The sequence below is a fragment of the Trematomus bernacchii genome, unplaced genomic scaffold, assembly GCF_902827165.1.
Source record: "Trematomus bernacchii unplaced genomic scaffold, fTreBer1.1, whole genome shotgun sequence".
Classification (NCBI taxonomy): Eukaryota; Metazoa; Chordata; class Actinopteri; order Perciformes; family Nototheniidae; genus Trematomus; species Trematomus bernacchii.
Window position 1 is genome coordinate 2,367,716 of NW_022987821.1, and position 23,113 is coordinate 2,390,828.

A 23,113-nucleotide genomic window follows, 5' to 3' on the forward strand; every position below is an offset into this window, starting at 1 on the left:
AAAGGGAAAACCCCAAAAGTACAATTGGGCCTTTTTAATCTTTTGAGAGTATAAGTGAAAGATAGGGGAAGATATCCACAAACTTTAACTGTCATTTTTATTTCAACTTACCTAAGGTATCATACAGCCATGCATCATGAGTCCCTCATCTTCTGTGTTTTACTAAAGTAATTCCTCTGTGCGTGTCTACACTCTCCAGCTACACTTCCCTGACAGTTGTGAGTCTGTAGCTTCTGCTTGAGATAAGGGCAGCTTGTGGTCGTGTCTGAAACAAAAAAGAACGGCTCAGAAGGTGACAATGTGTTCAAGGATCCATCTTCCTTTTCTCAACTAACAAAATACATTTCTCACATTACAAAATTCCCTAGCGAACCTTCAACTTCTTAGTGAAGTGATTTGTTAGTAGCTTCATAGTTAAACACACAAATCCAAGGCATGAAAGAAGGAATTATTTATTTTATTTATAAGTCTTAAACATATTTACATGAGCAGTCACTAAGTCAAAATGCTTTTTAATCTTACCTCACAGATAATAAAAGGCATGACAGACAAAGAAACAAAGGGGGTAGATTACAAATTGTGCCACCCTTGGCTTACCTTGCACAGTCTTTTTCTAATGTCTTTGGCAAGAGTGGTTTTCTATGCAGTAGGTAGGCCATGGTAACAATAGAAAATATTGCACACACTTTTCCTTACAGAAAAAAGGTTAAAACATTGTGGTTCACTTGGCTTTAGACTGATTCTATACACGTCCATTGGCCTAAAATAGAGGGAATAATAATTTCAAATGTCCAGGGTAAGATAACAGATGAATGCTTTCTGCACTGCTCACAAAAGTGCATCTGCTGTAACAGGGCCTCCTGAATGGAAAGAATAGAAAATGTAAAAATACTGTGCCTCAGTGGAAGAATGTTAACAGATACAGCAGTGGTATTCATTTATTCCCATTAAAAACTTTCTCTTATACAAACAATGTACATACATGGGAGCCCTACAGTTACAAAACAGATAAGGTGTAGACTTACATGGAAATACTGAAGTCTGTTACCACATCCTTTGGGTGGAGCTTAACACACCAGAATAATAAAGATAACATCATGTTGCAAGTCACAGTATAGGATCCACACTTGCTGTGCTTAAGCCCATTTTACATATGATTAAACAAACTATACAAAATGTATAAGTATTGACTGGAGTCTCCATAGGAAACAAGAAGAATGGGCTAACTGATGACAGGATAGCATGATGAAAACAAAAACAAATAAAGATGTTTTTTGTTTCCTCTTGACTGACAGGAAGTGTAATCAGTCATTAGGGATAAAGAAGGCAATAGTTTGGTGTTGAACATCCTGATCAGAGTATGGTGGTGGAGCCATGTGGGGTGGCACTGGTTGGTGTGCCACTGATGGCGTTAAAGATGCCCATAGAGTCGGACAGAGTGCTCCTGTTGCCGTCTTCCACCGGGTTTATCTAGAGAAATGGTTAGGAAGATAAGGAATGGTATTTTTGTGGTCAATCACTTATTGAGTGTCTGAAATGTATTTACCATTTTGTAAAATTTGACAAAAATATATGACTTTAAGGTATTTGGGGGAAATGAGTAATTTGTTTTCCTGAGCTACAGTAGATAAGTAGGTAAGAAAATAGTAACACACTTACTCCCCAGCCTAATCATTTTCATACAGTCCCTTACTATTCCTCTATAGAGTATAAGAGTAACAAAAGCAGCATTACCATCCAATCTGCTCAGGCCAGCACAAAGAGAGCAGGAGATAGAGACATGGTTAGTAAGTGAGCAGAAGATAGCAACAGGGGAAATCTCAAATGAAATAAGATAAACCAAAAAACATAAAAGTACAAATAAAATAAAACAGCAACAAAAACAGCTGTAAAGCATTAGCAGTATTAGTAATACAGTAATTAGATTGATATAATCAGCAGAATTAGAATCTCGTTAGTGTTTGGGGGTTATTTTGATTAGTTCACTACCTTGGTTCTAATGGGCAGGATTCGTGTAATTGCACAATACAACATGTGTGATGCACATATGCTTGCATATTTTCAGCAGGTCCTGGTCTGAATGATGTATTGCACATACTGTATGGACCCCGGGGGTTAATACCTGCTCATGCATGATGTTCGACAGCTCCCTGGCCAAGTCCCTGTAGTTAGCCTTCATCTCATCCTGGTACTCCTGCTGGTCCTCTTTGATCAGCCTCTCGTTCACGCACAGCGCCTGACCGCAGGCGTCCACAAACTGCCTGAGGGGTTGAATTGAAAGCTAATTACAGATGTTCACAAACTGGTTTATTGACATACACACTATACATAATCAAAAATAGATTTGTAATACATTTAATAATAATACATGTCATTCATATAGCACACTTTAAAAACAACATCATCTCAAGGTGCTTCACAATGCTATGAGGAGAAAATACAATAAAATAAAGATACATATTGATTTATCTACACTCCCATATGCAGCATTTGGGTAAACTTTATTTTCATAGAACTACAACATATCCTGAGACACAATGTCTGTATAACGGTATTTCTATATTTATTTTTGTTGAATACAATTAAAATATCACGCTGTTTTACATATGCAAATATCTCCATCATTGATAAGTACCTGAACACCTCTTTGAGCTGTTTGACCTTGTTGTCAGGATATTTCTTGGCACTGCTGTCATCGAGGAAAGCTCTGGCATAAGCAAGAGGACCGGCATTGACCTGGAAAACAAAAAAGGTTAAAGATCAGCAATTACAACAAATGCAAGGTGCCAAATTCAAATAGATTGTTTTCATTTTATTTATTTGTGTCTGTAGATTTCTCTTGAAAAACAAAAGTTAGCAATATAATGCTTCTTTTACATATTTAAACATAAGATTTAAGAAAATTGTAATCCAAAAACGAATTGTGTTAATGTTACTAATCGCCAGCATGACCTCCCTGTACCTGGACGCTGATGCTGCCCTGCAGTTTGAGCTGCAGGCGGATCATGTCCACCTCAGAGGCGGAGCACAGCAGGCGCAGCTCGGCCACCTTCACACTCATCTCATCTATGGCCACCTCGATGGGGCTCAGGTCGGTCTGGTGTTGGTACATGACTGCTATACGCTTCTTCACATACGGGAAACAATGGGTGGCTGCAGAGGAATGGGATTGCGGGAGAAAAATAGGGTGGGAAGACGAAAAGGATGCTTTCAAATGTCATAAAGAGTTAACCAATACATCAGGAATGCAAAGTACATGACAGAAATAAGACGTAAGATGGACCTTTATTTATCCCAGTGGAGAAATTCACAAGTTTATAACGTTTAAGAAAGGTGCTTAGTCATGGAAACACCTCTTTTAGATAAACTGTTGAGTCAACAGTTACTGTCACACTCACTCTGACGCAGCCTGATTATTAACAAGCCTAGATAACACATGTACTTTGGGATGAAGTGGACGGGTCAGTAATAAACTTCCCCTGACCTTATCTGATTAATGTTTCAGGTGAATGACGAGAAGGGAACCATAACAGAAAACAAGGAATTCCTTCTGCTTCCTCTCAGTGATAACGCTGACTGTAAAGACTTTCCTATTGCACCTTATATTTCCTGTTTGTCATCTTCACTGCTATGCGACTTACTGGTGAGAACGGTCCGCCGTTTACACTGCTCCTCGACCCCTCCCTGCTTCTTTCCCGACACAGTGAACGGCGTCTCAAACACAAAGCGCCGGATGTTGTGACTTTTCTCGAAGTCAGTCTTCCTGTCCTCCAGCTCCTTGTCGTCTAGGTGGGGTGTGACGTGGGTCACCTGGATGTAGGCATACTTGGAGTCTAGGTCCTTAGGGTTCACCTGGGTGTACACAAATATATTTTATATAGATTTAAACATAGATAGAGGTAAAACACCAGTGGCTATGGGAAAACCGATTGTTTAACATTTTGTGACAAGGTTACATAAATAAACACAAATGTGATCCCACCTTGCCGGAGTCCTGAATGATCTTGACGTTCTCCTGACCAAACTTGTCGGAGTAGAGCTTCAGGAGCCTCTGGGAAACCTCTGACAGCGGAGTGAACTTTGGCTCCTTGTAGATGTATTCTTTTCCATCTTCATCCTCAAAGAAGCCCTGTGGACGAGGAGAAGGAGGTCAAGGGCCTGCTCGGGAATTATTGGTTACTATATTAAGTAGCTAGGAAAAGGCAATCCCTGGAAAGGCAGTTGTCTTATCTAATTGAGCTAATTTCTAGAAAAAATGTAAACAACAAGATTGGTGAATTAAAACCCAACACCACATGCCAAGTCAAAAAATATAAAAGAAAGAAAAGAAGGGAATGACAACATGCACACTTCACCAGGTCAACTCACAAAAAAAATCTATTGTATCAAGCATATGTTACAGCTTCTCAGTGGTATCTATGGAAACGGGGTGGAAGCAGGCCGGTATAACTACAGGTTATCAGGGAGTGTATCCAAAGAAGCACCTTGGATTACAGAAATCAGTCTAAGTGCAATTTTACTATTTTACTTTGGGAGAGAATATTTATAACACTAAAAATACAGCTGACTCAATATCTGAATTTAACTACTACTTCTCCACCAACACACAAGCCACTATAATGCTACAAAAGGCTACATGTTGCCATTCATTTAACAACAAATAAACCTCAAACAATAAAATGATGCAAGGACAGGACAGCACACCAGGGCACCACACACTGCTAAACCTTCACAGACTTACCGCAGCCTTGGAGGGGAAGGAGGAGAGAAGGAAAATCTCTATTAACATGGCGAAATGCACAATTCAGTTGTGTAAGAATTGCAAGTGGGTTTTTTGTCTTTTATAAATGTAGCCGCTTACCTGTCCGAAGAAGGCGACTCTGAAGTATGTGCCCAGCAGTCGTTTTCCAGAATGCATCACCTCCATCACTTTAGTGTAGGCTCGGTGGAGTGTGTCATACAGATGGGTCAGTTTCTGTTACACGCAAATCAACCAAGAACAAGAGGAAATAAAGAGGTTTTATACTTTTATTAAGTCAGTTATGCAGTGAACACAAATTGCCATTTTAACACAACTTCACATTCTGTTGATTATGTTTTTTTTTAATGGTTATAACTAAATCTCTGACACTTTTTCCCTTTCATTTATCAACATTTATGAGTTAGTTGCCAAAGAATATAAGTTGTCTAACATTCAACCTCCATAAGTTAATAGACACAGACCAAAGTAAGGATGTAGCAGTATTAATAAAATGGGCAAGGATGCATGTGTAAAATAATTACTGCTTTTTTAAATAACTTTAGCTTTAACTTTGTTCATACCCAACTTTAACTATTACTTACTTACTATTACTATTTTAACTTTTTAATATTACAACACACTAGTTAAAATCCATTATTTTGTCTTTAAAAGCATCTGTACCAAGATATATAGATCAAGGTTCAAGGTTCAAGGTTCTTTATTGTCAAACTGACATAGCTACAGAGTAATTATGTTGTTGAAAATCTTATGTCACAGGCTTCTCCAACAATGCAACATAATAATAATACAGATAGTAAGAGTAATAGGCTAGATAGTGTTCTCTCTGAGATGCACACCTTGTCCTCTGGCAGCTTTATGTACTGATAACATGCGACCCCTGTTCTATCACTGTGCAGTTTACCTCAAAGTCTCTGCGCTGTTCGTAGATGGGGATGATGAGCCGGTAAACATCAGCGATGAGCTCATAACGCTCCGCCTTCCAGAGGCCGTCAGCACACTCCTCCAGCAGCTCCATCAGCACCTCCTGGGCACACAGATAAACACACACTTCATTAAACGCCACCCTCAACACCGGAGTGTCGACTCTTACGTATATTTAACTGCTGCTAAGAGGGACATTTATTTTTGTTCCTATTTGTTTATAGGACTACAGTGCATTTAAACTGAGCACGGTGTTCCTTTAAAGATAGAAGCGTGGGAGGAAATGGATCTATCATCTCTTTTTTTTTATTGGAGCTCATAAAGAGGAACGGTTTTCAGAGCAGACGGAAGGTTTCTCATCGTCCAAACATCTGTTAACCGACTCATTAAAGTTCACACAATATCCCGCTATCACTTTCAATTTCACTGGATGATATATTCACTAGAAGAACTGGTTATAGGCCTTTCTGTCAACAAGCCGCTGACACTTGAGCCAGAATCCCAGAACTCCTCTGAAAGTCTGCCAGCTCAGGGATTTTCTACATGTGATAAACAACACATGAACCAAGCCCTGTGTCAAGGTCTGCAGCATCGTCACTGAGCACTACACGGAGCAATAGATACGGACAAAGAGATAAGAGTTCATATGTGATTGTTAAAAAAACATCCGAAATGCTTGGTCAACACAGTGGGACTAGCATGTAGAACATTTCACAATACCTCATTGAAGTGAACATCCTGCATCCCCACGTCCTCCATCATGGCCGCCTCCTCGTCGATGTTCGGAGTGATGACGCGGAACGCCGAGCAGCCCTGCCTGAACATACCTGACAAACAGATACGGAAGATGAGGGATTACGTTAATTAAAGCGGCAAAATTGTAATATATATATATTAAAAAATCAAATGCATATGTCATGTGATGCATACCCCTCCCAAAGCAGTGACACGTAACAGCAAAAGTGTCAACAAATAGGATATGTGTCCTTGGAAGGTACAACTAAAAAATATTTTGTTACCCTCCCATCAGGACAAATAACAAATAGTTCTATGTTATCTTATCTAATCCTGGTCAAAGTGGTGTACCAATTACAATTGGCATATAACCCTAACATAATAACAGTGCCTGCCTTTGCTAGGTAGCAGAAGCACATAATACTTAGCATTGCTATGTTGTTATAAAAAGCAGTAAGACATTGAAATCACAATTGTATATTTCATAGGGATGGCATACCATCAGGCACACATTTAAACATTTAAGGGTCAATTGCCGAGTTCTCTAAAAATAAGGGGGTCTTGAAGTTGAGCCCAGTTTGAAACACTTTGACTTTGAATGAAGTGTTCATTGTCAAGAGTTCATAAGATCCTGCCTCATTTAACAACAGAGCCCCTCCAAATCTGAACCCAGCGTGTGAGAGGGTCTTATCTAGGGAATGCGGAGTTTGAGTGTTTTAAAACACGAAGCAACAGAAGACCTTTGGACCAGCGCTCAGGTGGAAGATGAAGGTGTATGTTTCTGTGTTTAAGTATGCATGATGAACACACCCACACTTAAACATGGCTGAAGAACCGAGCATTGTAAAAAGTAAATACACATGACATAAGATACTTGTGTACTGATTTGTTGAAGTGTAGACCAATTAAAACAAGAACGAATATTAAGAGATACTAAGTGTTTCTTCAGTAAACAATTCTGAAATTAATTTTGTGGCTATATTTAACAACTATTAATCGTTTTCCTACTGTGTTAACCTTTACCAGTGACTCATTATATGGCCTCTGTAAATTGGATATTGAAAAGGTCAGTGGTTATTTATTGTAACAGGAAGCATACAATTAGCAGATTGTATATACTTGACTCACCTTTCCTCCACAGGTACTCAGCTACCAGCGCAGCAACATGCACGTAACACATGGCTGCCTGCAGGGGAACAAGACAAATAAGTCACGTTAGCAAAAAAGGGAATTGGTAATAATACAAAATTAAATTAAAACTCCTTGAATATACCTCAGAAAGATCTCCGTTCTTGTGGTGGATGCGGGCCATGCTGTCCAGCCAGGTCTTCCTGAGCTCGGGGGTGCTGGTGTAGGACTTGGCCAGGCTGTACTGCAGGTCCACCAGCATCTCCGGGTCGTTCTCGTGCTCCTTCATCTGCTCCGTGGCCATCAGCACCGTCCTGATGCGCTTCGTCAGGTCCTTCACATCGGATGGAAACGCTGTGTGCTGCAACAGAACAAGTACAACATTAGTTTCCTTTAAGGATATGGATAAATGTTAATTTAATTTAAGTTAGTAGCAGATATTTTTAGAGTGTAACGTTTTGATAGCCAATTTTAGAATTAATCAACAGTCAAGTTATTGAAAGGCGAGGTACAAAACCCTCATTTTAACAGGAAAAATAATGGCTCTGAGTTGATAACCCCCCCTGACCTTGATGCTCTTGTCACTGTTGGCACAGTTGTTGATGATGGAGAGAGACTGCTGGAAACGGGTCCCTCCGATGCCGATGACATCAGCAATCAGCTGACTGACAGCAATCACCACCTGGGAGAATAGAGACGAGGGAACAATTCAATCATTATAACACTGCATGACCAAAAATACAAAAGGCCTTGTGCAAACAGTTATAACATATTCACACAATATCAACACTTACCTGCAGGTGGGTCCGTACAAAAGACTTGCGTCCGGTGTAGTCGAAGTTGCTCTTCATGAGGAAGTAGAGCAGATGTGCGGCGTCGCTGCGGATGGAGCTCAGCTTGGAGTTGCAGCACTTGAGGATTTCATAACAGAGAGAGGCACACATGTCGGCCCGGCCGTCAAAGAAGGTGCAGGGGAACTGGAGGACACGAGGGGGGAGACAGGAGGAAATACAGGAATAAAGGAAAATTGATTTTAGCAACCATCAATGTAAAACTCCAAACAGAGTTCATAACAGTACATTATAGACCACAGATTATCTAGTGATGTTCAACAGATTTTAGTCCCCTTTTAAATATGGTATGGTCAAAATAAACATTTTATTAGTTCACATCTCCCCTTACTTATTTTATGTTATCTAAATGTGTGCTTTTATTTTGTGCTGTTTTGAGCAGTGGTTGGAGAGTTTGACATTTTAAATCACCAACTCAAAAAAGTGAGCTTTAATGGGGTGGTTAAATAGAGGGTGACTGGCACCTTGTAGATGAAGGTCCTGAGGGAGGTGAAGACCTGCTTGAGGGCGGCCTCAGACTGAGGGATCTGCAGGAAGCACAGATGGACCTGGAACACCTTCTTCATCAGGGGATTGTGACCCAGATCGGAATTAAGCTGAATCTGATGACACAGCAGAATGTAAGCAAAGCGATAAAGATCTAACATGACATTTATTGCTGCAGTCTGATGTGCAGTCAATACCTTGAATCCCATGATGAAGATGCTGAGTGTGTCCAGCACAGTGAGACACACCTCTGTGGACACGTTGGCCTCCAGCAGACATTGGCTGCTCACGTCTGCCTCTGTGTGAGAGTACACTGCACAGAAAGCTCATGGTCACTGTGACAGATTTCATCACAGCAATAAATACAGAGCACATCATCTGATTGATGAGGTTGCTAATCAGTACCAATGAATTCATTTAGCAAGAACTTCTATTTGCTTGATTAAGGAAGGAGATAAACTGTGACATTGTTGTTGCACCGCTGACTGACTGCCACTAGATGTCAGTAAAGGACACCAAGCATCCCAGGACAGTAAGGCTTACTGTTGTTGAAGGTGTGAGCGTTCTCCAGAGTTCCCAGCTGCTGCAGGCGGGCGTGCAGGATTCCCGCCCTGTTACGGGACACAGGGAGAGTAAGAGACTTCCTGTCTGGAGCTACAGGCCCCACCCCCTCCTGGCTCCTGTTGGGACGAGAGAAACACCATTACCGCTATGTTTGGATGGCACGGAAAGAAACAAAGACACTAAAAAACACAAGTAAAATGAGGAAACGTCTCAGTGGTGCTTTATAGAAGAAAATAGCAAAAGAACTGAGAACAGCAGATACATAATGGCTAGAATATAATATTTAAAATGCAAAACAAATGGCAGCATCATGCATTGAATTAAGCAAAGTGAGACAAAAACACAGCAATGCCTTACCCATGCAGGAGGGGCCTGGGGCCGCGACATTAACCACAAAGCAACTTGCCACCAGTGTTACAGAAAAGAGAACAAACCAAAAGCAAGGGGTTAAAAGATTCAGTTGTTTTTGTAAGTCTGCGCATGGGTGTCAGTCATATAATTGCATAGATGATGAACAGTCAGTTCAAGAATGAATCCATTTATTTAGTGTTGAAATAGATTTGAGACATCATTTATTTCCTGCAACACTGTACCTGACGATGTATCTCTTTCCCATGTATCTGAACTGATGAAGGCACACTCTGCAGGAGACAAAACATGGGGCTCAGTCAGGGATTATTAATACATTCAAGACCTGGAAATCATTGAACATTCTGAAACAGGAAGTTTGTAGCGTAGTCTGATTCCGAACTTACTTTATCAATGTGAAGAAGTCCATGAGTTCCAAGGGAGCTGCTTTGTTCCAGTATGCAAAAAGTGCCTCTGAGGGGATGAAATAGAAAGAAAGGATTACTATGAACAGGTTGTACCTATAAACTTGTGTTAATACCCAGATCAAAGACTTAGACATGTGTCATACCCTCTGACATGCTCTTGAGGATGTGCAGAAAGCCAATGAGCAGGTTTTTGATCTCTTCCCGGTCCATCTTGTCACAGCGCAGCACACTGCTGCCCAGAGTGGACACACACTGGTTCTGAAATAGAGAATACATTAAAAAGTTATTGGGCGAGGAAGGTAGAGTTGGAGAATAATTCGAAACTTTAGAGAGAAATGTCATCACTCAAACAACCCAAACTTCAGAGAGGAGAAATGTCAAGTATTTTCCTGAGAGGGGGGGAAAGTACACAAGAGCAAAGAAAGCACATTTGCTGCAGCAGCTCTGTGCTTTGAGATAAACAACATCAGTTGAGAAAACACATTTACGGCTTCTAAAGAAATAATTTTAAAAAAGGCTTCGAGTCAGCGCTCAGCTCTGCGATGATGAAAGCACACACACTCCCTGATGTGGGACACACAGAAGTGAAGAATGTTGGGAGGATTTTGGGCAAATTGTACAACTAAGGTATGTTTTGGTTTCTTAACTGGAGTTCACTAGCACAAAAATATCAATCAAAAATACAAATTAATTTCCTGTAAAATTGTAGCCAAAATTCTCTGGTGCAGAGGTCACAAAGGTCAAACTGAATACTTGTATGGGTATGTTTTCCTCATGATTTCCATCCACCCTCTGCCCTGCTGCTTGTTTGTCTCGGTCCCTGTCCTGCAGCGGGTCAGGCAGGGGCGCAGAGAGCAGGGAGAAGTCCATGGTGACCCGCTTGGTCGCACGGGTCAGAGGTGGAACTCTGCCCTCGGGCTCCAGGGGGAGAGGAGGCACATTCACAGAGTGCCTCCTGGTAAATCTCTCCTTTTGGTGGGGTTGGAAAGTTACAGAGCAAGGAGAAGGGAAAGGGGAGCTCTGGAGGAGGGGGAGGGAGGATGTCCAAGAGTGAAGAAAGATCACATTTATGGGAGGGCTCTGCAAAGTATCAACTTTAAAGGGAAGTTGGATGTTTTTAAGCAATATTATACTACCACGTTAGCCCTTGTGTTTTGTTGGTACAGGCTTTACTTTCATCACACTTTTATTAAGCTTGGTGCCACATAACAGTGTTACAGAGCAGATACTTCATGTTAACATTCATAGGCATTTATAGGCTACTAATTATAGTCTATCATTCAAATGTTCCTGTACCTTCTCCAGGGAGTTTGTCTTGTCGCTGCTTTTGTCCAGCAGACTGTTCCCAGAGTCGGTGGAGACCAAAGAGCCTCTGGAGTCTGCATGGTGAACTGAGCTCACGTTGGGAGTGGAGCTGTGAGGGGAGGCTGCACAAAATGTATGTTACATGTCAGAAGATGGCATCAAAATCTAAATTGTACAGGTTGTTTTTTTTAAGAGAAAAGCATGTCCACTTACTGCCAAGTTAAATAAACTATAAAGAAACATTATGCTATTTGTGCACTGACTCTGTACTTTTGAATGGTACGATAGTGGATTGAGGATTTACCTGTTCCAGAGATGACTCCAAACACATCTTTGTGGAGAGCATTTTCTATGCAGCTCCCAGGTTTCTGAGGGGTCACCATGGAGTGAGGTACCAAAGAGTCCTCCCTGGCATTCTGAGACAGAGAAAGATAGAGTAATGAGGTTCTATGTTAAGCTAATATTAGCCAAGTCGTTATTGTGTTGAAGATCAGTTACAAGCTGCTGTTAACTTTCCCACCACTAGGTGTCAGGCTTACATTGTGGTTGCTGAGGATGGCTGACTCCTTAATGTCCAGTCTGTAGACGTTTTCTTGGAGCAGACCAAACAGGGGGAGGTAGAGAGTTGCAAGTCTTGCCTGCTGGCTCTGCAATGACACAGTAAATGTTCATGAGTCATGCTGTATCCTGACTAACGAGGCTACATTTAAAAAAATTGCAGGGTGTTCTGAAGCTCACTTTCGCAGCATAGCGGTCGTCAAACGTGTGTTTGATCATCAGCCCCTTTAGCACCTGGATGGCGATCTGACGGATCTCTCGGAACTCCTGAAGAGCCCCGCCCACCTCCCTCAGCAGCAGCCCCACCAGGAAGTGGTTTCGACAGAAGTCATCCGTCAGAGAATAGTCCAGCTGGAGATCTGTAGAGGGCATTTATCAGCAGATTCAAATTAAAGATCACAGGATGCAGAGAGAGAACAAGCTGAATATAAACTACAATCAACTTAGATTAAAGTGACATTTAGTCATTCACCTTGGAACCTTTGAATTCTGCCTTTTCCAAAGGGCATGGGCAGATTAAGAGGGACATAATGCTCATGGTTGCAAACGACCCGCAGGAACTCAAACTTGAATTCATACAAAGTCTGACAGGAACACAAAAGGAAACGTTTTTAGAGAAGATTAGCCTTAACTACATGGTTCATGATTTCAATAAAAGCTTTCAAGATAGTAGCATACTAACCTTGGGGTCCCCAGGCATAAAGCAGTTCATGTAGTTGTTGATCTGCTTGAATACGAAGCCTCTGTCCATGAAGGTGAAGCAGCGCTAAGTGAAAAGGGAATCACATTTATTTATATCAGGTACAACATGGAAAATGAACAATCTGCTGCGACATTTTCAAATGTACCCTTAACGTTAACCTTAAGGGCAATATTTTAAAACAAATGTATTGCATTGCAGGCATTGGGAGGGGTGCCAACCTTGATGAACACTGCCAGGCTGTGATTGGCATTGCGAGCCGCGTCCAGGTTGTCCTTGTATTTCTGTGTGATGTGTGGCATCAGCATATTCACCAGAGTCTCCACCGCATGGTTGAAGGACGCTGAAAAACGTTGGATCCTGGCAAGCTGCACAAGAGAGGGCAAAAGAAAGGATTTAGGCTTGGGGGGAAGAGGTTAAATATAAGCTGAGACGAGCAAAACTAGACCTACCTTAACCTTCCCGCTCTCCATGAGATAATGAGCCATTGATTTCACCAGAGCTTCAAAGAAGTACCATGAGTACTGCAACATAAAAAAACACAGAGCTAAGTATGTATGACAGTAAAAAAGCAAGAACTCAATAGCTAGCTTGGGTAATAGCCAAAGCTAGCTCTTGTGCACGCTAAACTGACATATTTATTACGTAAGGTATGTTATGGTCTTAATCAATCATTTTCTCAGGGTGTAAATGCTTAAAATGGAGACGTTAGTTAAGTAATAGATATTAGAGGGGGGAGGCTGTGGCTCAGTGGATAGTGTGCTGGACTTTGAATCAGGGGGTAGCAAGTTCGAGTCCCACTGCAGCCAGCATGTCGTTGTGTCCCTGGGCAAGACACTTCACCTCAAGTTGCTCCTGTGGGGATTGTCTACACAGTACTGCATGTATGTAAGTCGCTTTGGATAAAAGCGTCTAACAAATGACATGTAATGTAATGTAATATTACCTTGAGCAGCTTGTTGCTGGTCAGGAAGTCTGTGGAAGGTCTGAGAATGGCTGTCATGGTTTTAGCCAGCTCCTCGTGAACTGTTTTCACATTGGTGGAGGAGTAAGGCTCGGGCTTAAACACAAACTGAGAGGAGAGAGGGATACAAATCAGAAAAATACAAATATATAGTCTGCACTCATATGATCAGTATGAAAATAATGAGAGACTGCACCTTGATATAAGATCTCAGGTAATGTTCGAGCCCTTCCTCATGGCACTGCGCTACAACATGAACCATCACCCTGAAGAGAAATGGATAATGACAGCTTCAAAGAGTAGTCCCACACACAGCGGAGGTATATGGAGTATGCAAGCCATAGGTGAGTGTCTAATGAGAAAGAGGATTCAGGCTATTGAAGAGACGCAGGGGAATAAACTACTGAGTGAGTAATAATAATGTTCTACGGATGAAGTTTGAAGATAAGGCTGCTGGAAACAAGGTAGTGGCCGTTTCTCAATGTCGAGTAAAGCTGCTGCAGAGCCACTATTTCAAGTATACTACGTCAGCGAGTGGCGCCGAATGCTGGGCATTTAAACAGTCCTTCCACTCGATGACGTAGTATACTTGAAATAGTGGCTCTGCAGCAGCTCTACTCGACATTGAGAAACGGCCAGTGTGTGTATGTGTGTGTGTCTTGCCTGGTCATATTGACAGCCACATCCTCATGTGTGGCTCTGGTTAGGACGCAGAACAGCTGGTTGAGGATGGTGGGCAGAAAGTTGACCATCACATGACCCTCCATCGCATGGAGACTCTACAAAAAAAAGGGAGGAAGAAAGAAAAATACTATTGAATGAATGTAGGCTCTGGCTTGTGATTTTCCCTTTAATGCCAGATGACAAGATTGTATTTGATGAGACATGAAAAAGGGTGTGTTCCTGTGTTTTCCTTGGCACATTAGAAATAAAAAGCCTAGAATACCTTCAGGTATTTCACCAGCTCTCCCTCTGAAGCTTGTTCTGACATCTCCATGATGTGACAGTGGTGGAAGAAGTTGTGCAAATGCTGATCCTAAAGGAAATATATCATGTTAGATGATGTTTGTATCAACGAGCAAAGGATATAAATGGTTATAATGTACATACCTGAGTGTAAACTGTGGAAACAAGATGAGTTGAGACTTTGAACAGAGGTTTTCCTCCGTCTACCCATTTGATCTCCGAGCCAGAGTGCTGTAATGACAAGTGGGAAATAATGGAAGCACTGGATACTGAGTAAAAACGGCACTGTGTTGATTTAAAATGCTAAAACATAGAGTAATTGACATAATCTGTGACAGATTCTTTGTAAAATAGGAAGTCAAGCAGCGTACTACAAGACAGACGGAATAAGTGTTTTATTTGTTTACTTTTCAAACAGATGCCGTACCACGTTTATAGGCGCAGTTGGCAAAAAAGTGCCTCCTTCACATGCAGTTCGGAAAGCAATATGGGTTTGCACTATCTGCCACTTCTGTATGTTTTTATATTTTTATTTTATTGGTTTACATTTTTTCCTGATTGCATTATTATGAAGGAGTCATTGCATATAAAGTCAAGTCAAGTCAACATTGAATAGACATCACCGTCATTACATTTTTTTATACATTAACACTTACATAGTGACATAGAATTAAATATATAAAACAAGGTAGGAAAAAGAATGTATACCTTGTAAAACCCAGCATTAGCACATTGGTGTGCTAATAAAATGTTAAAGCAGTTTTTTATGACTACTTTTCCATTTAAAATGCTTACCCTAATCATAACTTACCGTTACATTAACCGCACCCAGCTACCTTAGTTCTCATTTCTTTTAAGCTACAACAGCTTATAGCTCTTTCAAAATAATCAGATATTGATAATATTCTTCTTTCTCACCTTGTTGATCCCGTCCTGGGAGCCCAGGTACCCGGCGGGCACATTGGCAGCCACTGGCAGCAGCTGTTCGTTCATGATGACTCTGCCATCCCTCAGCAGAGGCAGCCATGCTGAACCCACTGTGAATAGAGCAGGTACAGACACATTTTCAATCAGCTATCACAAGTATGCCAGAGTCAAACTGCTTTGCCTACATTATGCACCCCAGATATTTGCATGAATTCATTATTTAGTTTTTATAAAAATACCTGCCGGTGTTTCTCTCCACCTACCTGGAGCCTCCACCAGGTCTTTCTTCTTGCTGTTGCTGTCACAGCTAACGTGATAGAAGGTGAAGAGAAGGTGGTGCTTTTCGTGCAGCTGAGTTGGCAGCTCTATCTTTATCTGAAGGCGAGAAAAACAGATTCCTCTGGTTGGGTCTCGAATAAAGAGGGAGCTTTGTTCAGGAAAATAAAAGGGAACAAAGCCTGCAGAGCATTCCCACTGAGGATTCAATGGGGAATTGAAATGTGCTTAAACAATAAGAGAGAAGGTGAGACGTACTTCCTTATTTTAAAACACACTGCCTTCAAAAAGTAGATTGAACATAGAATACAATATCAGCCTTTCTCCATTAATGGTTTGAGCTATAGATAAACATACTTCAGATGCATTATATTAATGCAAATGATCCTGAATATAAGCACAGACATACCTCATCGTAGAACTCAGGGTTCTGCTGATGGTGCAGGACGGTGGCATATGCCTGCTTGGTGAATAGAGGACCTCCTGGATGACCATAGATGCACTGCAGTAGATTAAAAAACAGGAAGATGATCAAATCTGACAGATGAGTGCATGTGGTTTACCTATATTATAAAACAATTGGTTTGGCTATAATGTGTAAGGTCAAGACTAACTAGTTATTAGTTAAAACCCATCAAGATCTTCACTAAAGTCCATGAACACACCTTCACTGGCTGGGCTTCATCCTCATCAGAATCCTTGAATTCAACGCAAACTGCAATATTTCTTGCCTAAAGAAAAGAACACAATAGTTACAATCACGCAGATTATAAAACAAAGAACCAGTTCCAAGATATTGGAGACTGCCAGACACTTTTTCTACTGTGCTTCTCCGTTTCAGATGTCCATTAGTGTCTACAAAGAGACGGAAAATATTTCAGGCAAAGGATTGCCAGCTCTCATTTAAAACAAAAGAGGGCAGAGAGACAGATGGGGAGAGAAGGCGGCTTGGTTTTCCTATATGGAGCTGACCAAGTGAAAATACCGGCCCTGCATTAATGTATTAATCAGAAGCTGCTGCTCAGCGTAAGGATAATTCTATCCAGCTCTGCCGCTTGGCTCAAACTGCCTGAGGCGGATGCCAGTTGTCTCACAGGCTAAACAGCAACATAATACCATGATGATAAGAGAATGCTAGCCAAGCAGTTACTTTCAAAAAGGATAAGTCATGTTTTGGTCTCAACATAAAAAAGCTCCAACCTCTGTTTCCTCAAATGCATCCATACTGCTCTTACCTTAGTAAAGGTTTTCTGTCCGTCATATTTCAGGTGTTTTGGGTACACATAGAGGTGGTTCTTATAGATGGTGAATGGCTGGGAGCACTTAGCGATGCAGGGCACAAACTCCTCCACCTCCAGGAGAGCGCCGCCACTCCCGTTGCCTTCAAAGTTCCTCACAGGGATGTAGGAGGTAGTGACGCAATCTGCAGGCGGGAAGTTAGAGATGTTACTGGGTTCAAGGTTGACTAGAGAATTAAAAGTGTTTTGTTAATATTTCAAAGGTTTACTTGTTACATCCGGGGCCACGCAGTCAATAGTTACATCTAAGTTCCCTAAGAGCACGGGGAGTTTGGCCATTTTCTCTGCTCTGTTGGAAAACAGATATAGAAACAGTAAGATGTTTCAAATCAGTTCTAGTGATATCTTGAAGAGAGAGGGGAAACATACTTTCTGAAGTCAGTCAGCAGTTTGAACATGTCCTCGTCTGACAGCTTGCTGCTGTCCTGTCTATAGAGAGCCGAGAAGCGTGAGCTCTTGTCCAAAGTTCCTGATGCATCTTTGAACACAGGCCTGCAGAGAGGGAGGGAAAAAAAACATTGAATCTGGAGAAACATTTCAGTTCTACGCCAGTGGTTTGTAAGATTTGAGTCTCACAGCAGGCTGACTTTCATTTGACAGTTTTCCCTCAGTTTATATGCAGCATTCAAAATCTGTATCACTGTGCTATTATGGCACAGGAGAATAAGTCCCCTTGGTTTTTGTAAGTTTCCTCAACTGCAAAAAATCTGTCATTGTATAATGCCGCATTTTCACTTCATGGTATGTGGAGGTGGAGTTAAAATACTACAGACCCCTGAGTGGTCCAATAAAACCATCACCAGTGTGACATCCTGAACACAATAGCCATTTTAAATAGCCATGCATTGAAAGTCATTTGTCTTCTTGAAGGGTGGTTGTATACCTTGCAGCCCAGGCAAACGGCATCCTGTACTGTCCCAGTCTGCTGCAGGCCATCTTAGCATTCTTCAGCACCTTTTGAGACATCTACAGGCAGGTGAAAATGACATTTGCTAATGAATGATTAAAGATAACTTGATCAAATTGTAATTTACAGCCACACCCGGTCATCTCTGCTAACCTTGGCGGAGTCTGAGCTCTTCATGTAGGGCTCAGTGCAGTGGGTGATCCCCCCCTGCAGGACCTTCTCAATCCTGGCCACCAGGAAGATCTCTGGATGGGGGCACGTGACAGAGAAGACCCCCTGTCTGGGGTACTGGAGAGAGCCCACTGGGAGCCCACTGGCGTGCCTGAGGGGACCATCGCTGCTTCCATTGATGTGCACGTCTTGCTTGTTAGTTGAACCTGATGTCATCTGTCTGACCAGAGGGTGGTTGAGATCCACGTGGAAATCGGCCGAGATCTTTCTACTGTTCTGGACGTCGAAGAGCGACAGGACCACGTAGAAAGGCTCCACCTTTGATGGAAGGGATGGAGGAAAATAATTAAATTATGGAAGAAAGAGTAACAGCTTGAGAGGAAACCCATTCTTCCTAATGCACTTCTCATTTTCCATCCAGTCAAAATGTACCATTGATGTAATTCATCTTCCCATTCACTGCTTTTCCATTACACAAACCCATTTGTCTGTGTGTGTTCTGAGGAGCTAATAGCTGTGGTTTCCCAGCTGAGTGCTGAGTGTAGAAGGATTCCTCCTCCCACAGAGAGAGAGACCTTGGATAGTGACGGCAGGAAACCAGCCTCAGACTGGCGCTAATGCACGGTGGGAGGCCCAGGCTGGTTGCCATGGAAATGGCTGTTCCTCGTGCCAAGTACACCAATTCTGACAAAGCCGGGGCAAAATGGGCCATCTGAACTGTCTGTGATCTGATTTAGACCTCGCGCTCATTTGGTAAATGACATTTCCTGGAATTATGCTGTATCATACCTGCATGCACATTGAAGACAAACTATATTGAGTGGTGTAATGTAACAAAGTACATTACACCACTGAAGCACTATTTTACATACCTATACTTTCCTTGAGTATTTCCATTGTATGCTACTTTTTAATGAACTGCATTTATTTTGTACAAAAAAATATATAATATGCGTATTTTATGATGAAGAACTCTCTCTAGTTTTTAATTGAAACATACATTAGTTGTGGGTCCCTCTTCATTCTCTGCGACGCAGCCCTGCAGGTTGAAGGACAGGTCGTTACAGCTGACCAGGACTCTCTTCCCAAACTTCTCTTCAAACTGCCGCACGTCCGGCTCAATGCCAGAGAAGTCCAGTTTCTATAGGAGGGGAGGAGATGTCATAAGGTTTATATTGGCACAGCAGAACCTTTAAGTGATTCATTCGATAAATAACAAAACTGGCTGTGGTGCTAGTGAGAGCTTCATCACCTGTGTGTCAGGGTCCAGAGTGAACAGCTTCAGACGAGCTTCACTCCTCATTTTGGACTCAATATCTCTGGCAGTCTGTTAAATAAAGCAAAACAAAGCGAACAACAGTTTATTATTTGAAAAGGAAAGGGATAGAAATGATCATGCTATCCATGTCATAGTCCTGGTTTGGGTTTACAGTATCAAACTAAGAGGAACAGTGTGTGTACATTCAGAGGACAAAAACAATGTACATTAAGATCCGCCTTTCTGTAAGGTCCAAGTCTGTACCAATTTCTATGATGCCTGCTTATTATCTTTGAAATACACTTTTTTATAGGTGCAGCTTTATGCTAAATTGGTAAATATAAATCACAAACTAGCGCCTTTAAGAGTTTGTTTTCAGACTGCCACGTTCCACTCCTGTTCAACACCACAGTTGGCCTCATCTGGCCTCTGCATTTGGAGGCCATTCCCACTATAGCAGATGTTTGCTTGGTTAGCACCAACAGGAAACCTGGTAGCAGGAAATACAGCTGTATAGCAAATCCACTGAAAGCAAAGCCCTTACAGTTCAGACTGCTTCCAAGTGTGGTCACATGGCACCTTCAGACATTCAACAGTTTATGGTGTGCGCAAACAGAGGGCAGGATTTAACATGTGACCACAGATGCAAAAAGCAGGCTACCTGAAAGCTGTCTTGAAAACTTCCGGAGGAGATGTCTGCTTTTCCAAGCTCCTCATCTGTTGGAGAGATCAACATGAGCTGATGCAATTATATAACAACATAATGATGTGTTGGCCTCTATGAGGAGAAAAGAATTACATAAGGAAAACATATTAATAATAAAGTTGTTTATCAAGCATGAGTGATTTTCATAAAGAAACAACCCGGAGATAACTTAATTCCATGCGGTACAGGGGAATAGATTAACCCTGAGGTGCATCGAGCATCAACAGACACAAGCCCTAAGGCACATAAACAAAAGCACACAGAAATAATTAAGCTTCTAAGACAGACAAACAAGCTGTCAACGAAATAAAATGGAAAAGGGTACCGTCATGCAGGTCTCCGTTCCTCTTCTCCTGCATGGCCTGTTCGAAGCTGCTGTGCAGGATCTTGTTGAGCGTGCCGATCCACTCCTCCATCTCCGCCTCGCTCTCTGCAGCCAGCAGGAACGTGCTCTTATCCTGCATCTTCAGCTCAAAGGCGAACCGGCGCACTTTGCTGTTCTGGAAGCACACAGATGCAAATATTGATTTCATACAGTCCATTTTTATGTCATTTCACAATTTCAACCTATAGGGGGAACCATTCAATTTGTGTGGGGCATAAAGGGGTAAAGAATGCCCACTTAAATGTTCTGAATTGATATTGTACTTGGTGGTTTTAAAAGGCTTCAGTACATAAGATCCTTTACCTGAACCACCCCCATGCATGAGTCCAGGAAGATGGTTCCTTTGGGGTCCTTGGAGGTGTTCTCATCCTTGTAGAAGTTGAGGTTGTAGGATCCGTCCCCCAGCTGGGCCAGATGGAAGTACCTCCTCTTGAAGGACTGGAGGTTAAAAACAGAAGACGTTGACATCCCAAACAGCCTCTTTCACTCTAAAAATACCGCAAGGGTGGAGATGGAGCATGGGAAAGCTCAAGGGTAAAATGACAAAGTGCCGCAAGTTATAGGCTACCGCAAGCAATGGCTAATTATATTTCCAGATGTGCAGAGAGAAAAAGTCACAGACTGGAGGAAATCCAAAGTTTGTATTTACATTGATAAAATGATGTAATTTAATTAAATTAAATGTGTTTCCTGCATGCCAACTGATTATTAATAAATACCACACCTAGTATTAAACAAAAAGGCAACGCAGATGCTGTTAGGTCTTTAGTTAATAAAGGTTACTAATATTGAAGGGATTTATAGACAGCTAAATTATCAAAATGAACTAAATTCAATTCTCCTTGGTGTAAACATTGCAGATTGTTTTGTGTGAGCTCTAGAGGCAGTCATTATGTAAAGTTAAGGAATGTTCACCAAACATACTTTTTTCTTGTTGTTATTTTGTAATGCCTCAAGGATATTTTGTGAAATGGGGTTGTATGAGGTACAGCAGGAAGCTAAGCACTGTACTGCTGTGGCTAAGGGAAGCAGAAAAACATATCTCAAACACCTTGAAAAATGCTTGAATAGGGATGTTTTAAAGAAGTCACACATTGAATACAAATCTCTCAAACTATCCCTTTAAGATTTGTTTTCTTCAGGATAATGCATGATCAATGTATTGTTGTTTGAAGTGCAAAATAAAAGGTATTGTTTTTAAGTTGCTCTTGTTCATTTTAAGCAAAAAAATAACAGAATCATGATTTAAGGAGTAAATGTGTTTCCAATAACTTGTTGGACTTGTTGGTGTTAATCTGTGGGACAGATTTTTTTCTTTAAAGTGTTGAAACTATGAAGCTCCTTTAGAGACTAAAAATATTACACAACTTGTTTTCAAAGGCTTAGTAGTACTTGAAGCTGAGTTACTTCATGTGTAAAATCAATATAGTGCCCCCTTAACCACACTGCCTTTCAACTGTGTGCTAACATGCGTATCATTATCAATATAAAAATCCCTGCAGTCACTACTAACAGTATTAGAAGGGGCTTTGAAAGGCTGTTGGAGCTGTTACCCACCCGCATAGTAACACTGATGGCACTGTTCATGTTGCCTTTGTACAGCCAGCCATGTTTAGACACTCCTCCCTTCTGAGATCCCAGAGAGGCTGTGTCCTGCAGGAGGAGATACAGAACACACATTACTGATGTATTCTGCCATTAAAGGAAAAATAAACAGAGGTAAAAATTACATTTATTTACACACTTGAAAATCTAGGAGGAGAGGCTTTATTGACTGTTCAGTCCTTCATTAAGAGCAAGATTTAAATCAATGCTGCACTTCTCTAATTTCAGGGGATTTCAGCCGTGACGCTGTGTGCATCAAAGGTCACTGGCATTTAGTTAAATCAATGCATGAGGCGAGGAAATTATGGGATTATTTTGCCCTTAAACTTCTAGATATCAGATATTCTGGGAAACTGCAAAGAGCATAGAACAAGAAACAAAATGTCTAAAGGTTAGCTTGTAATAAAAGTGTGGAATTAAATAAGTCAATTTGACGAGATATTCAATATAATGTTTTTGCTCTATTGCATTTCCCTTATAATCACATTTCTGACTGAACTGGGTTTGGTGAGGCCTAGAGAAGAAGGGATTCTGAGAAGACTATGGGGCAGAGATTGTTTGGGATTGGTGGACTCACCTCATCTTTTTCAACATCTTCATCCACCTCAAACAGGTGAGCTGCCAGTTGCTCAGGTCTTGACACTTTACTGAAAGTACAGGAAAAAGATAAGTAAGACCCTTGGACCACAAGGACTTACATGTCTTGCAGACTTTAAAAAGGTACAAATATAAGGTTTATACAGCAAAAGGATTGATGTTAGTAGTCAAAGACCTTTTCAAACATGCACTGCAACCCTGCACTTATGTAAACACAACTTGAAGGAGCTGTATGTGAGAAGGAAAATGACATTGTTGACAGACAAA

General features: G+C 41.4%; 1 protein-coding gene across 16 annotated transcripts in view; it reads right to left on the reverse strand.

Moving 5' to 3' along the window:
* Positions 1 to 434: 434 nt before the first annotated feature.
* dock9b (dedicator of cytokinesis 9b) overlaps positions 435 to 23,113 on the reverse strand; it is a 54,122-nt gene continuing 31,443 nt past the window's right edge. For 3 of the 16 annotated variants that reach the window (XM_034151106.1, XM_034151100.1, XM_034151093.1), the window contains exons 5-52: positions 22,827 to 22,896; positions 22,202 to 22,297; positions 20,948 to 21,082; positions 20,585 to 20,759; positions 20,215 to 20,270; positions 19,548 to 19,622; positions 19,296 to 19,436; positions 18,278 to 18,613; positions 18,101 to 18,183; positions 17,587 to 17,709; positions 17,427 to 17,506; positions 17,155 to 17,342; positions 16,585 to 16,650; positions 16,329 to 16,421; positions 15,883 to 16,018; positions 15,635 to 15,753; positions 14,861 to 14,947; positions 14,697 to 14,786; positions 14,414 to 14,529; positions 13,947 to 14,016; positions 13,733 to 13,858; positions 13,239 to 13,310; positions 13,008 to 13,154; positions 12,769 to 12,852; positions 12,559 to 12,670; positions 12,267 to 12,445; positions 12,068 to 12,175; positions 11,833 to 11,944; positions 11,520 to 11,650; positions 10,367 to 10,481; positions 10,203 to 10,269; positions 10,041 to 10,088; positions 9,427 to 9,563; positions 9,081 to 9,196; positions 8,862 to 8,999; positions 8,341 to 8,523; positions 8,115 to 8,228; positions 7,692 to 7,907; positions 7,547 to 7,604; positions 6,404 to 6,510; positions 5,664 to 5,786; positions 4,862 to 4,975; positions 4,742 to 4,747; positions 3,983 to 4,129; positions 3,642 to 3,852; positions 2,963 to 3,153; positions 2,636 to 2,736; positions 1,492 to 2,261 (exon numbers count right to left, since the gene is read on the reverse strand). In XM_034151106.1, coding sequence (XP_034006997.1) covers positions 1,997 to 2,261; positions 2,636 to 2,736; positions 2,963 to 3,153; positions 3,642 to 3,852; positions 3,983 to 4,129; positions 4,742 to 4,747; positions 4,862 to 4,975; positions 5,664 to 5,786; positions 6,404 to 6,510; positions 7,547 to 7,604; positions 7,692 to 7,907; positions 8,115 to 8,228; positions 8,341 to 8,523; positions 8,862 to 8,999; positions 9,081 to 9,196; positions 9,427 to 9,563; positions 10,041 to 10,088; positions 10,203 to 10,269; positions 10,367 to 10,481; positions 11,520 to 11,650; positions 11,833 to 11,944; positions 12,068 to 12,175; positions 12,267 to 12,445; positions 12,559 to 12,670; positions 12,769 to 12,852; positions 13,008 to 13,154; positions 13,239 to 13,310; positions 13,733 to 13,858; positions 13,947 to 14,016; positions 14,414 to 14,529; positions 14,697 to 14,786; positions 14,861 to 14,947; positions 15,635 to 15,753; positions 15,883 to 16,018; positions 16,329 to 16,421; positions 16,585 to 16,650; positions 17,155 to 17,342; positions 17,427 to 17,506; positions 17,587 to 17,709; positions 18,101 to 18,183; positions 18,278 to 18,613; positions 19,296 to 19,436; positions 19,548 to 19,622; positions 20,215 to 20,270; positions 20,585 to 20,759; positions 20,948 to 21,082; positions 22,202 to 22,297; positions 22,827 to 22,896 — 5,863 coding nt within the window. In that variant the 3' untranslated portion in view covers positions 1,492 to 1,996. Of the gene's footprint in view, positions 1,471 to 1,491; positions 2,262 to 2,635; positions 2,737 to 2,962; positions 3,154 to 3,641; positions 3,853 to 3,982; positions 4,130 to 4,741; positions 4,748 to 4,861; positions 4,976 to 5,663; positions 5,787 to 6,403; positions 6,511 to 7,546; positions 7,605 to 7,691; positions 7,908 to 8,114; positions 8,229 to 8,340; positions 8,524 to 8,861; positions 9,000 to 9,080; positions 9,197 to 9,426; positions 9,564 to 10,040; positions 10,089 to 10,202; positions 10,270 to 10,366; positions 10,482 to 11,519; positions 11,651 to 11,832; positions 11,945 to 12,067; positions 12,176 to 12,266; positions 12,446 to 12,558; positions 12,671 to 12,768; positions 12,853 to 13,007; positions 13,155 to 13,238; positions 13,311 to 13,732; positions 13,859 to 13,946; positions 14,017 to 14,413; positions 14,530 to 14,696; positions 14,787 to 14,860; positions 14,948 to 15,634; positions 15,754 to 15,882; positions 16,019 to 16,328; positions 16,422 to 16,584; positions 16,651 to 17,154; positions 17,343 to 17,426; positions 17,507 to 17,586; positions 17,710 to 18,100; positions 18,184 to 18,277; positions 18,614 to 19,295; positions 19,437 to 19,547; positions 19,623 to 20,214; positions 20,271 to 20,584; positions 20,760 to 20,947; positions 21,083 to 22,201; positions 22,298 to 22,826; positions 22,897 to 23,113 lie in introns of those variants that run through there. The other 13 variants (XM_034151104.1, XM_034151102.1, XM_034151107.1 and 10 more) reach the window with 10 other exon arrangements.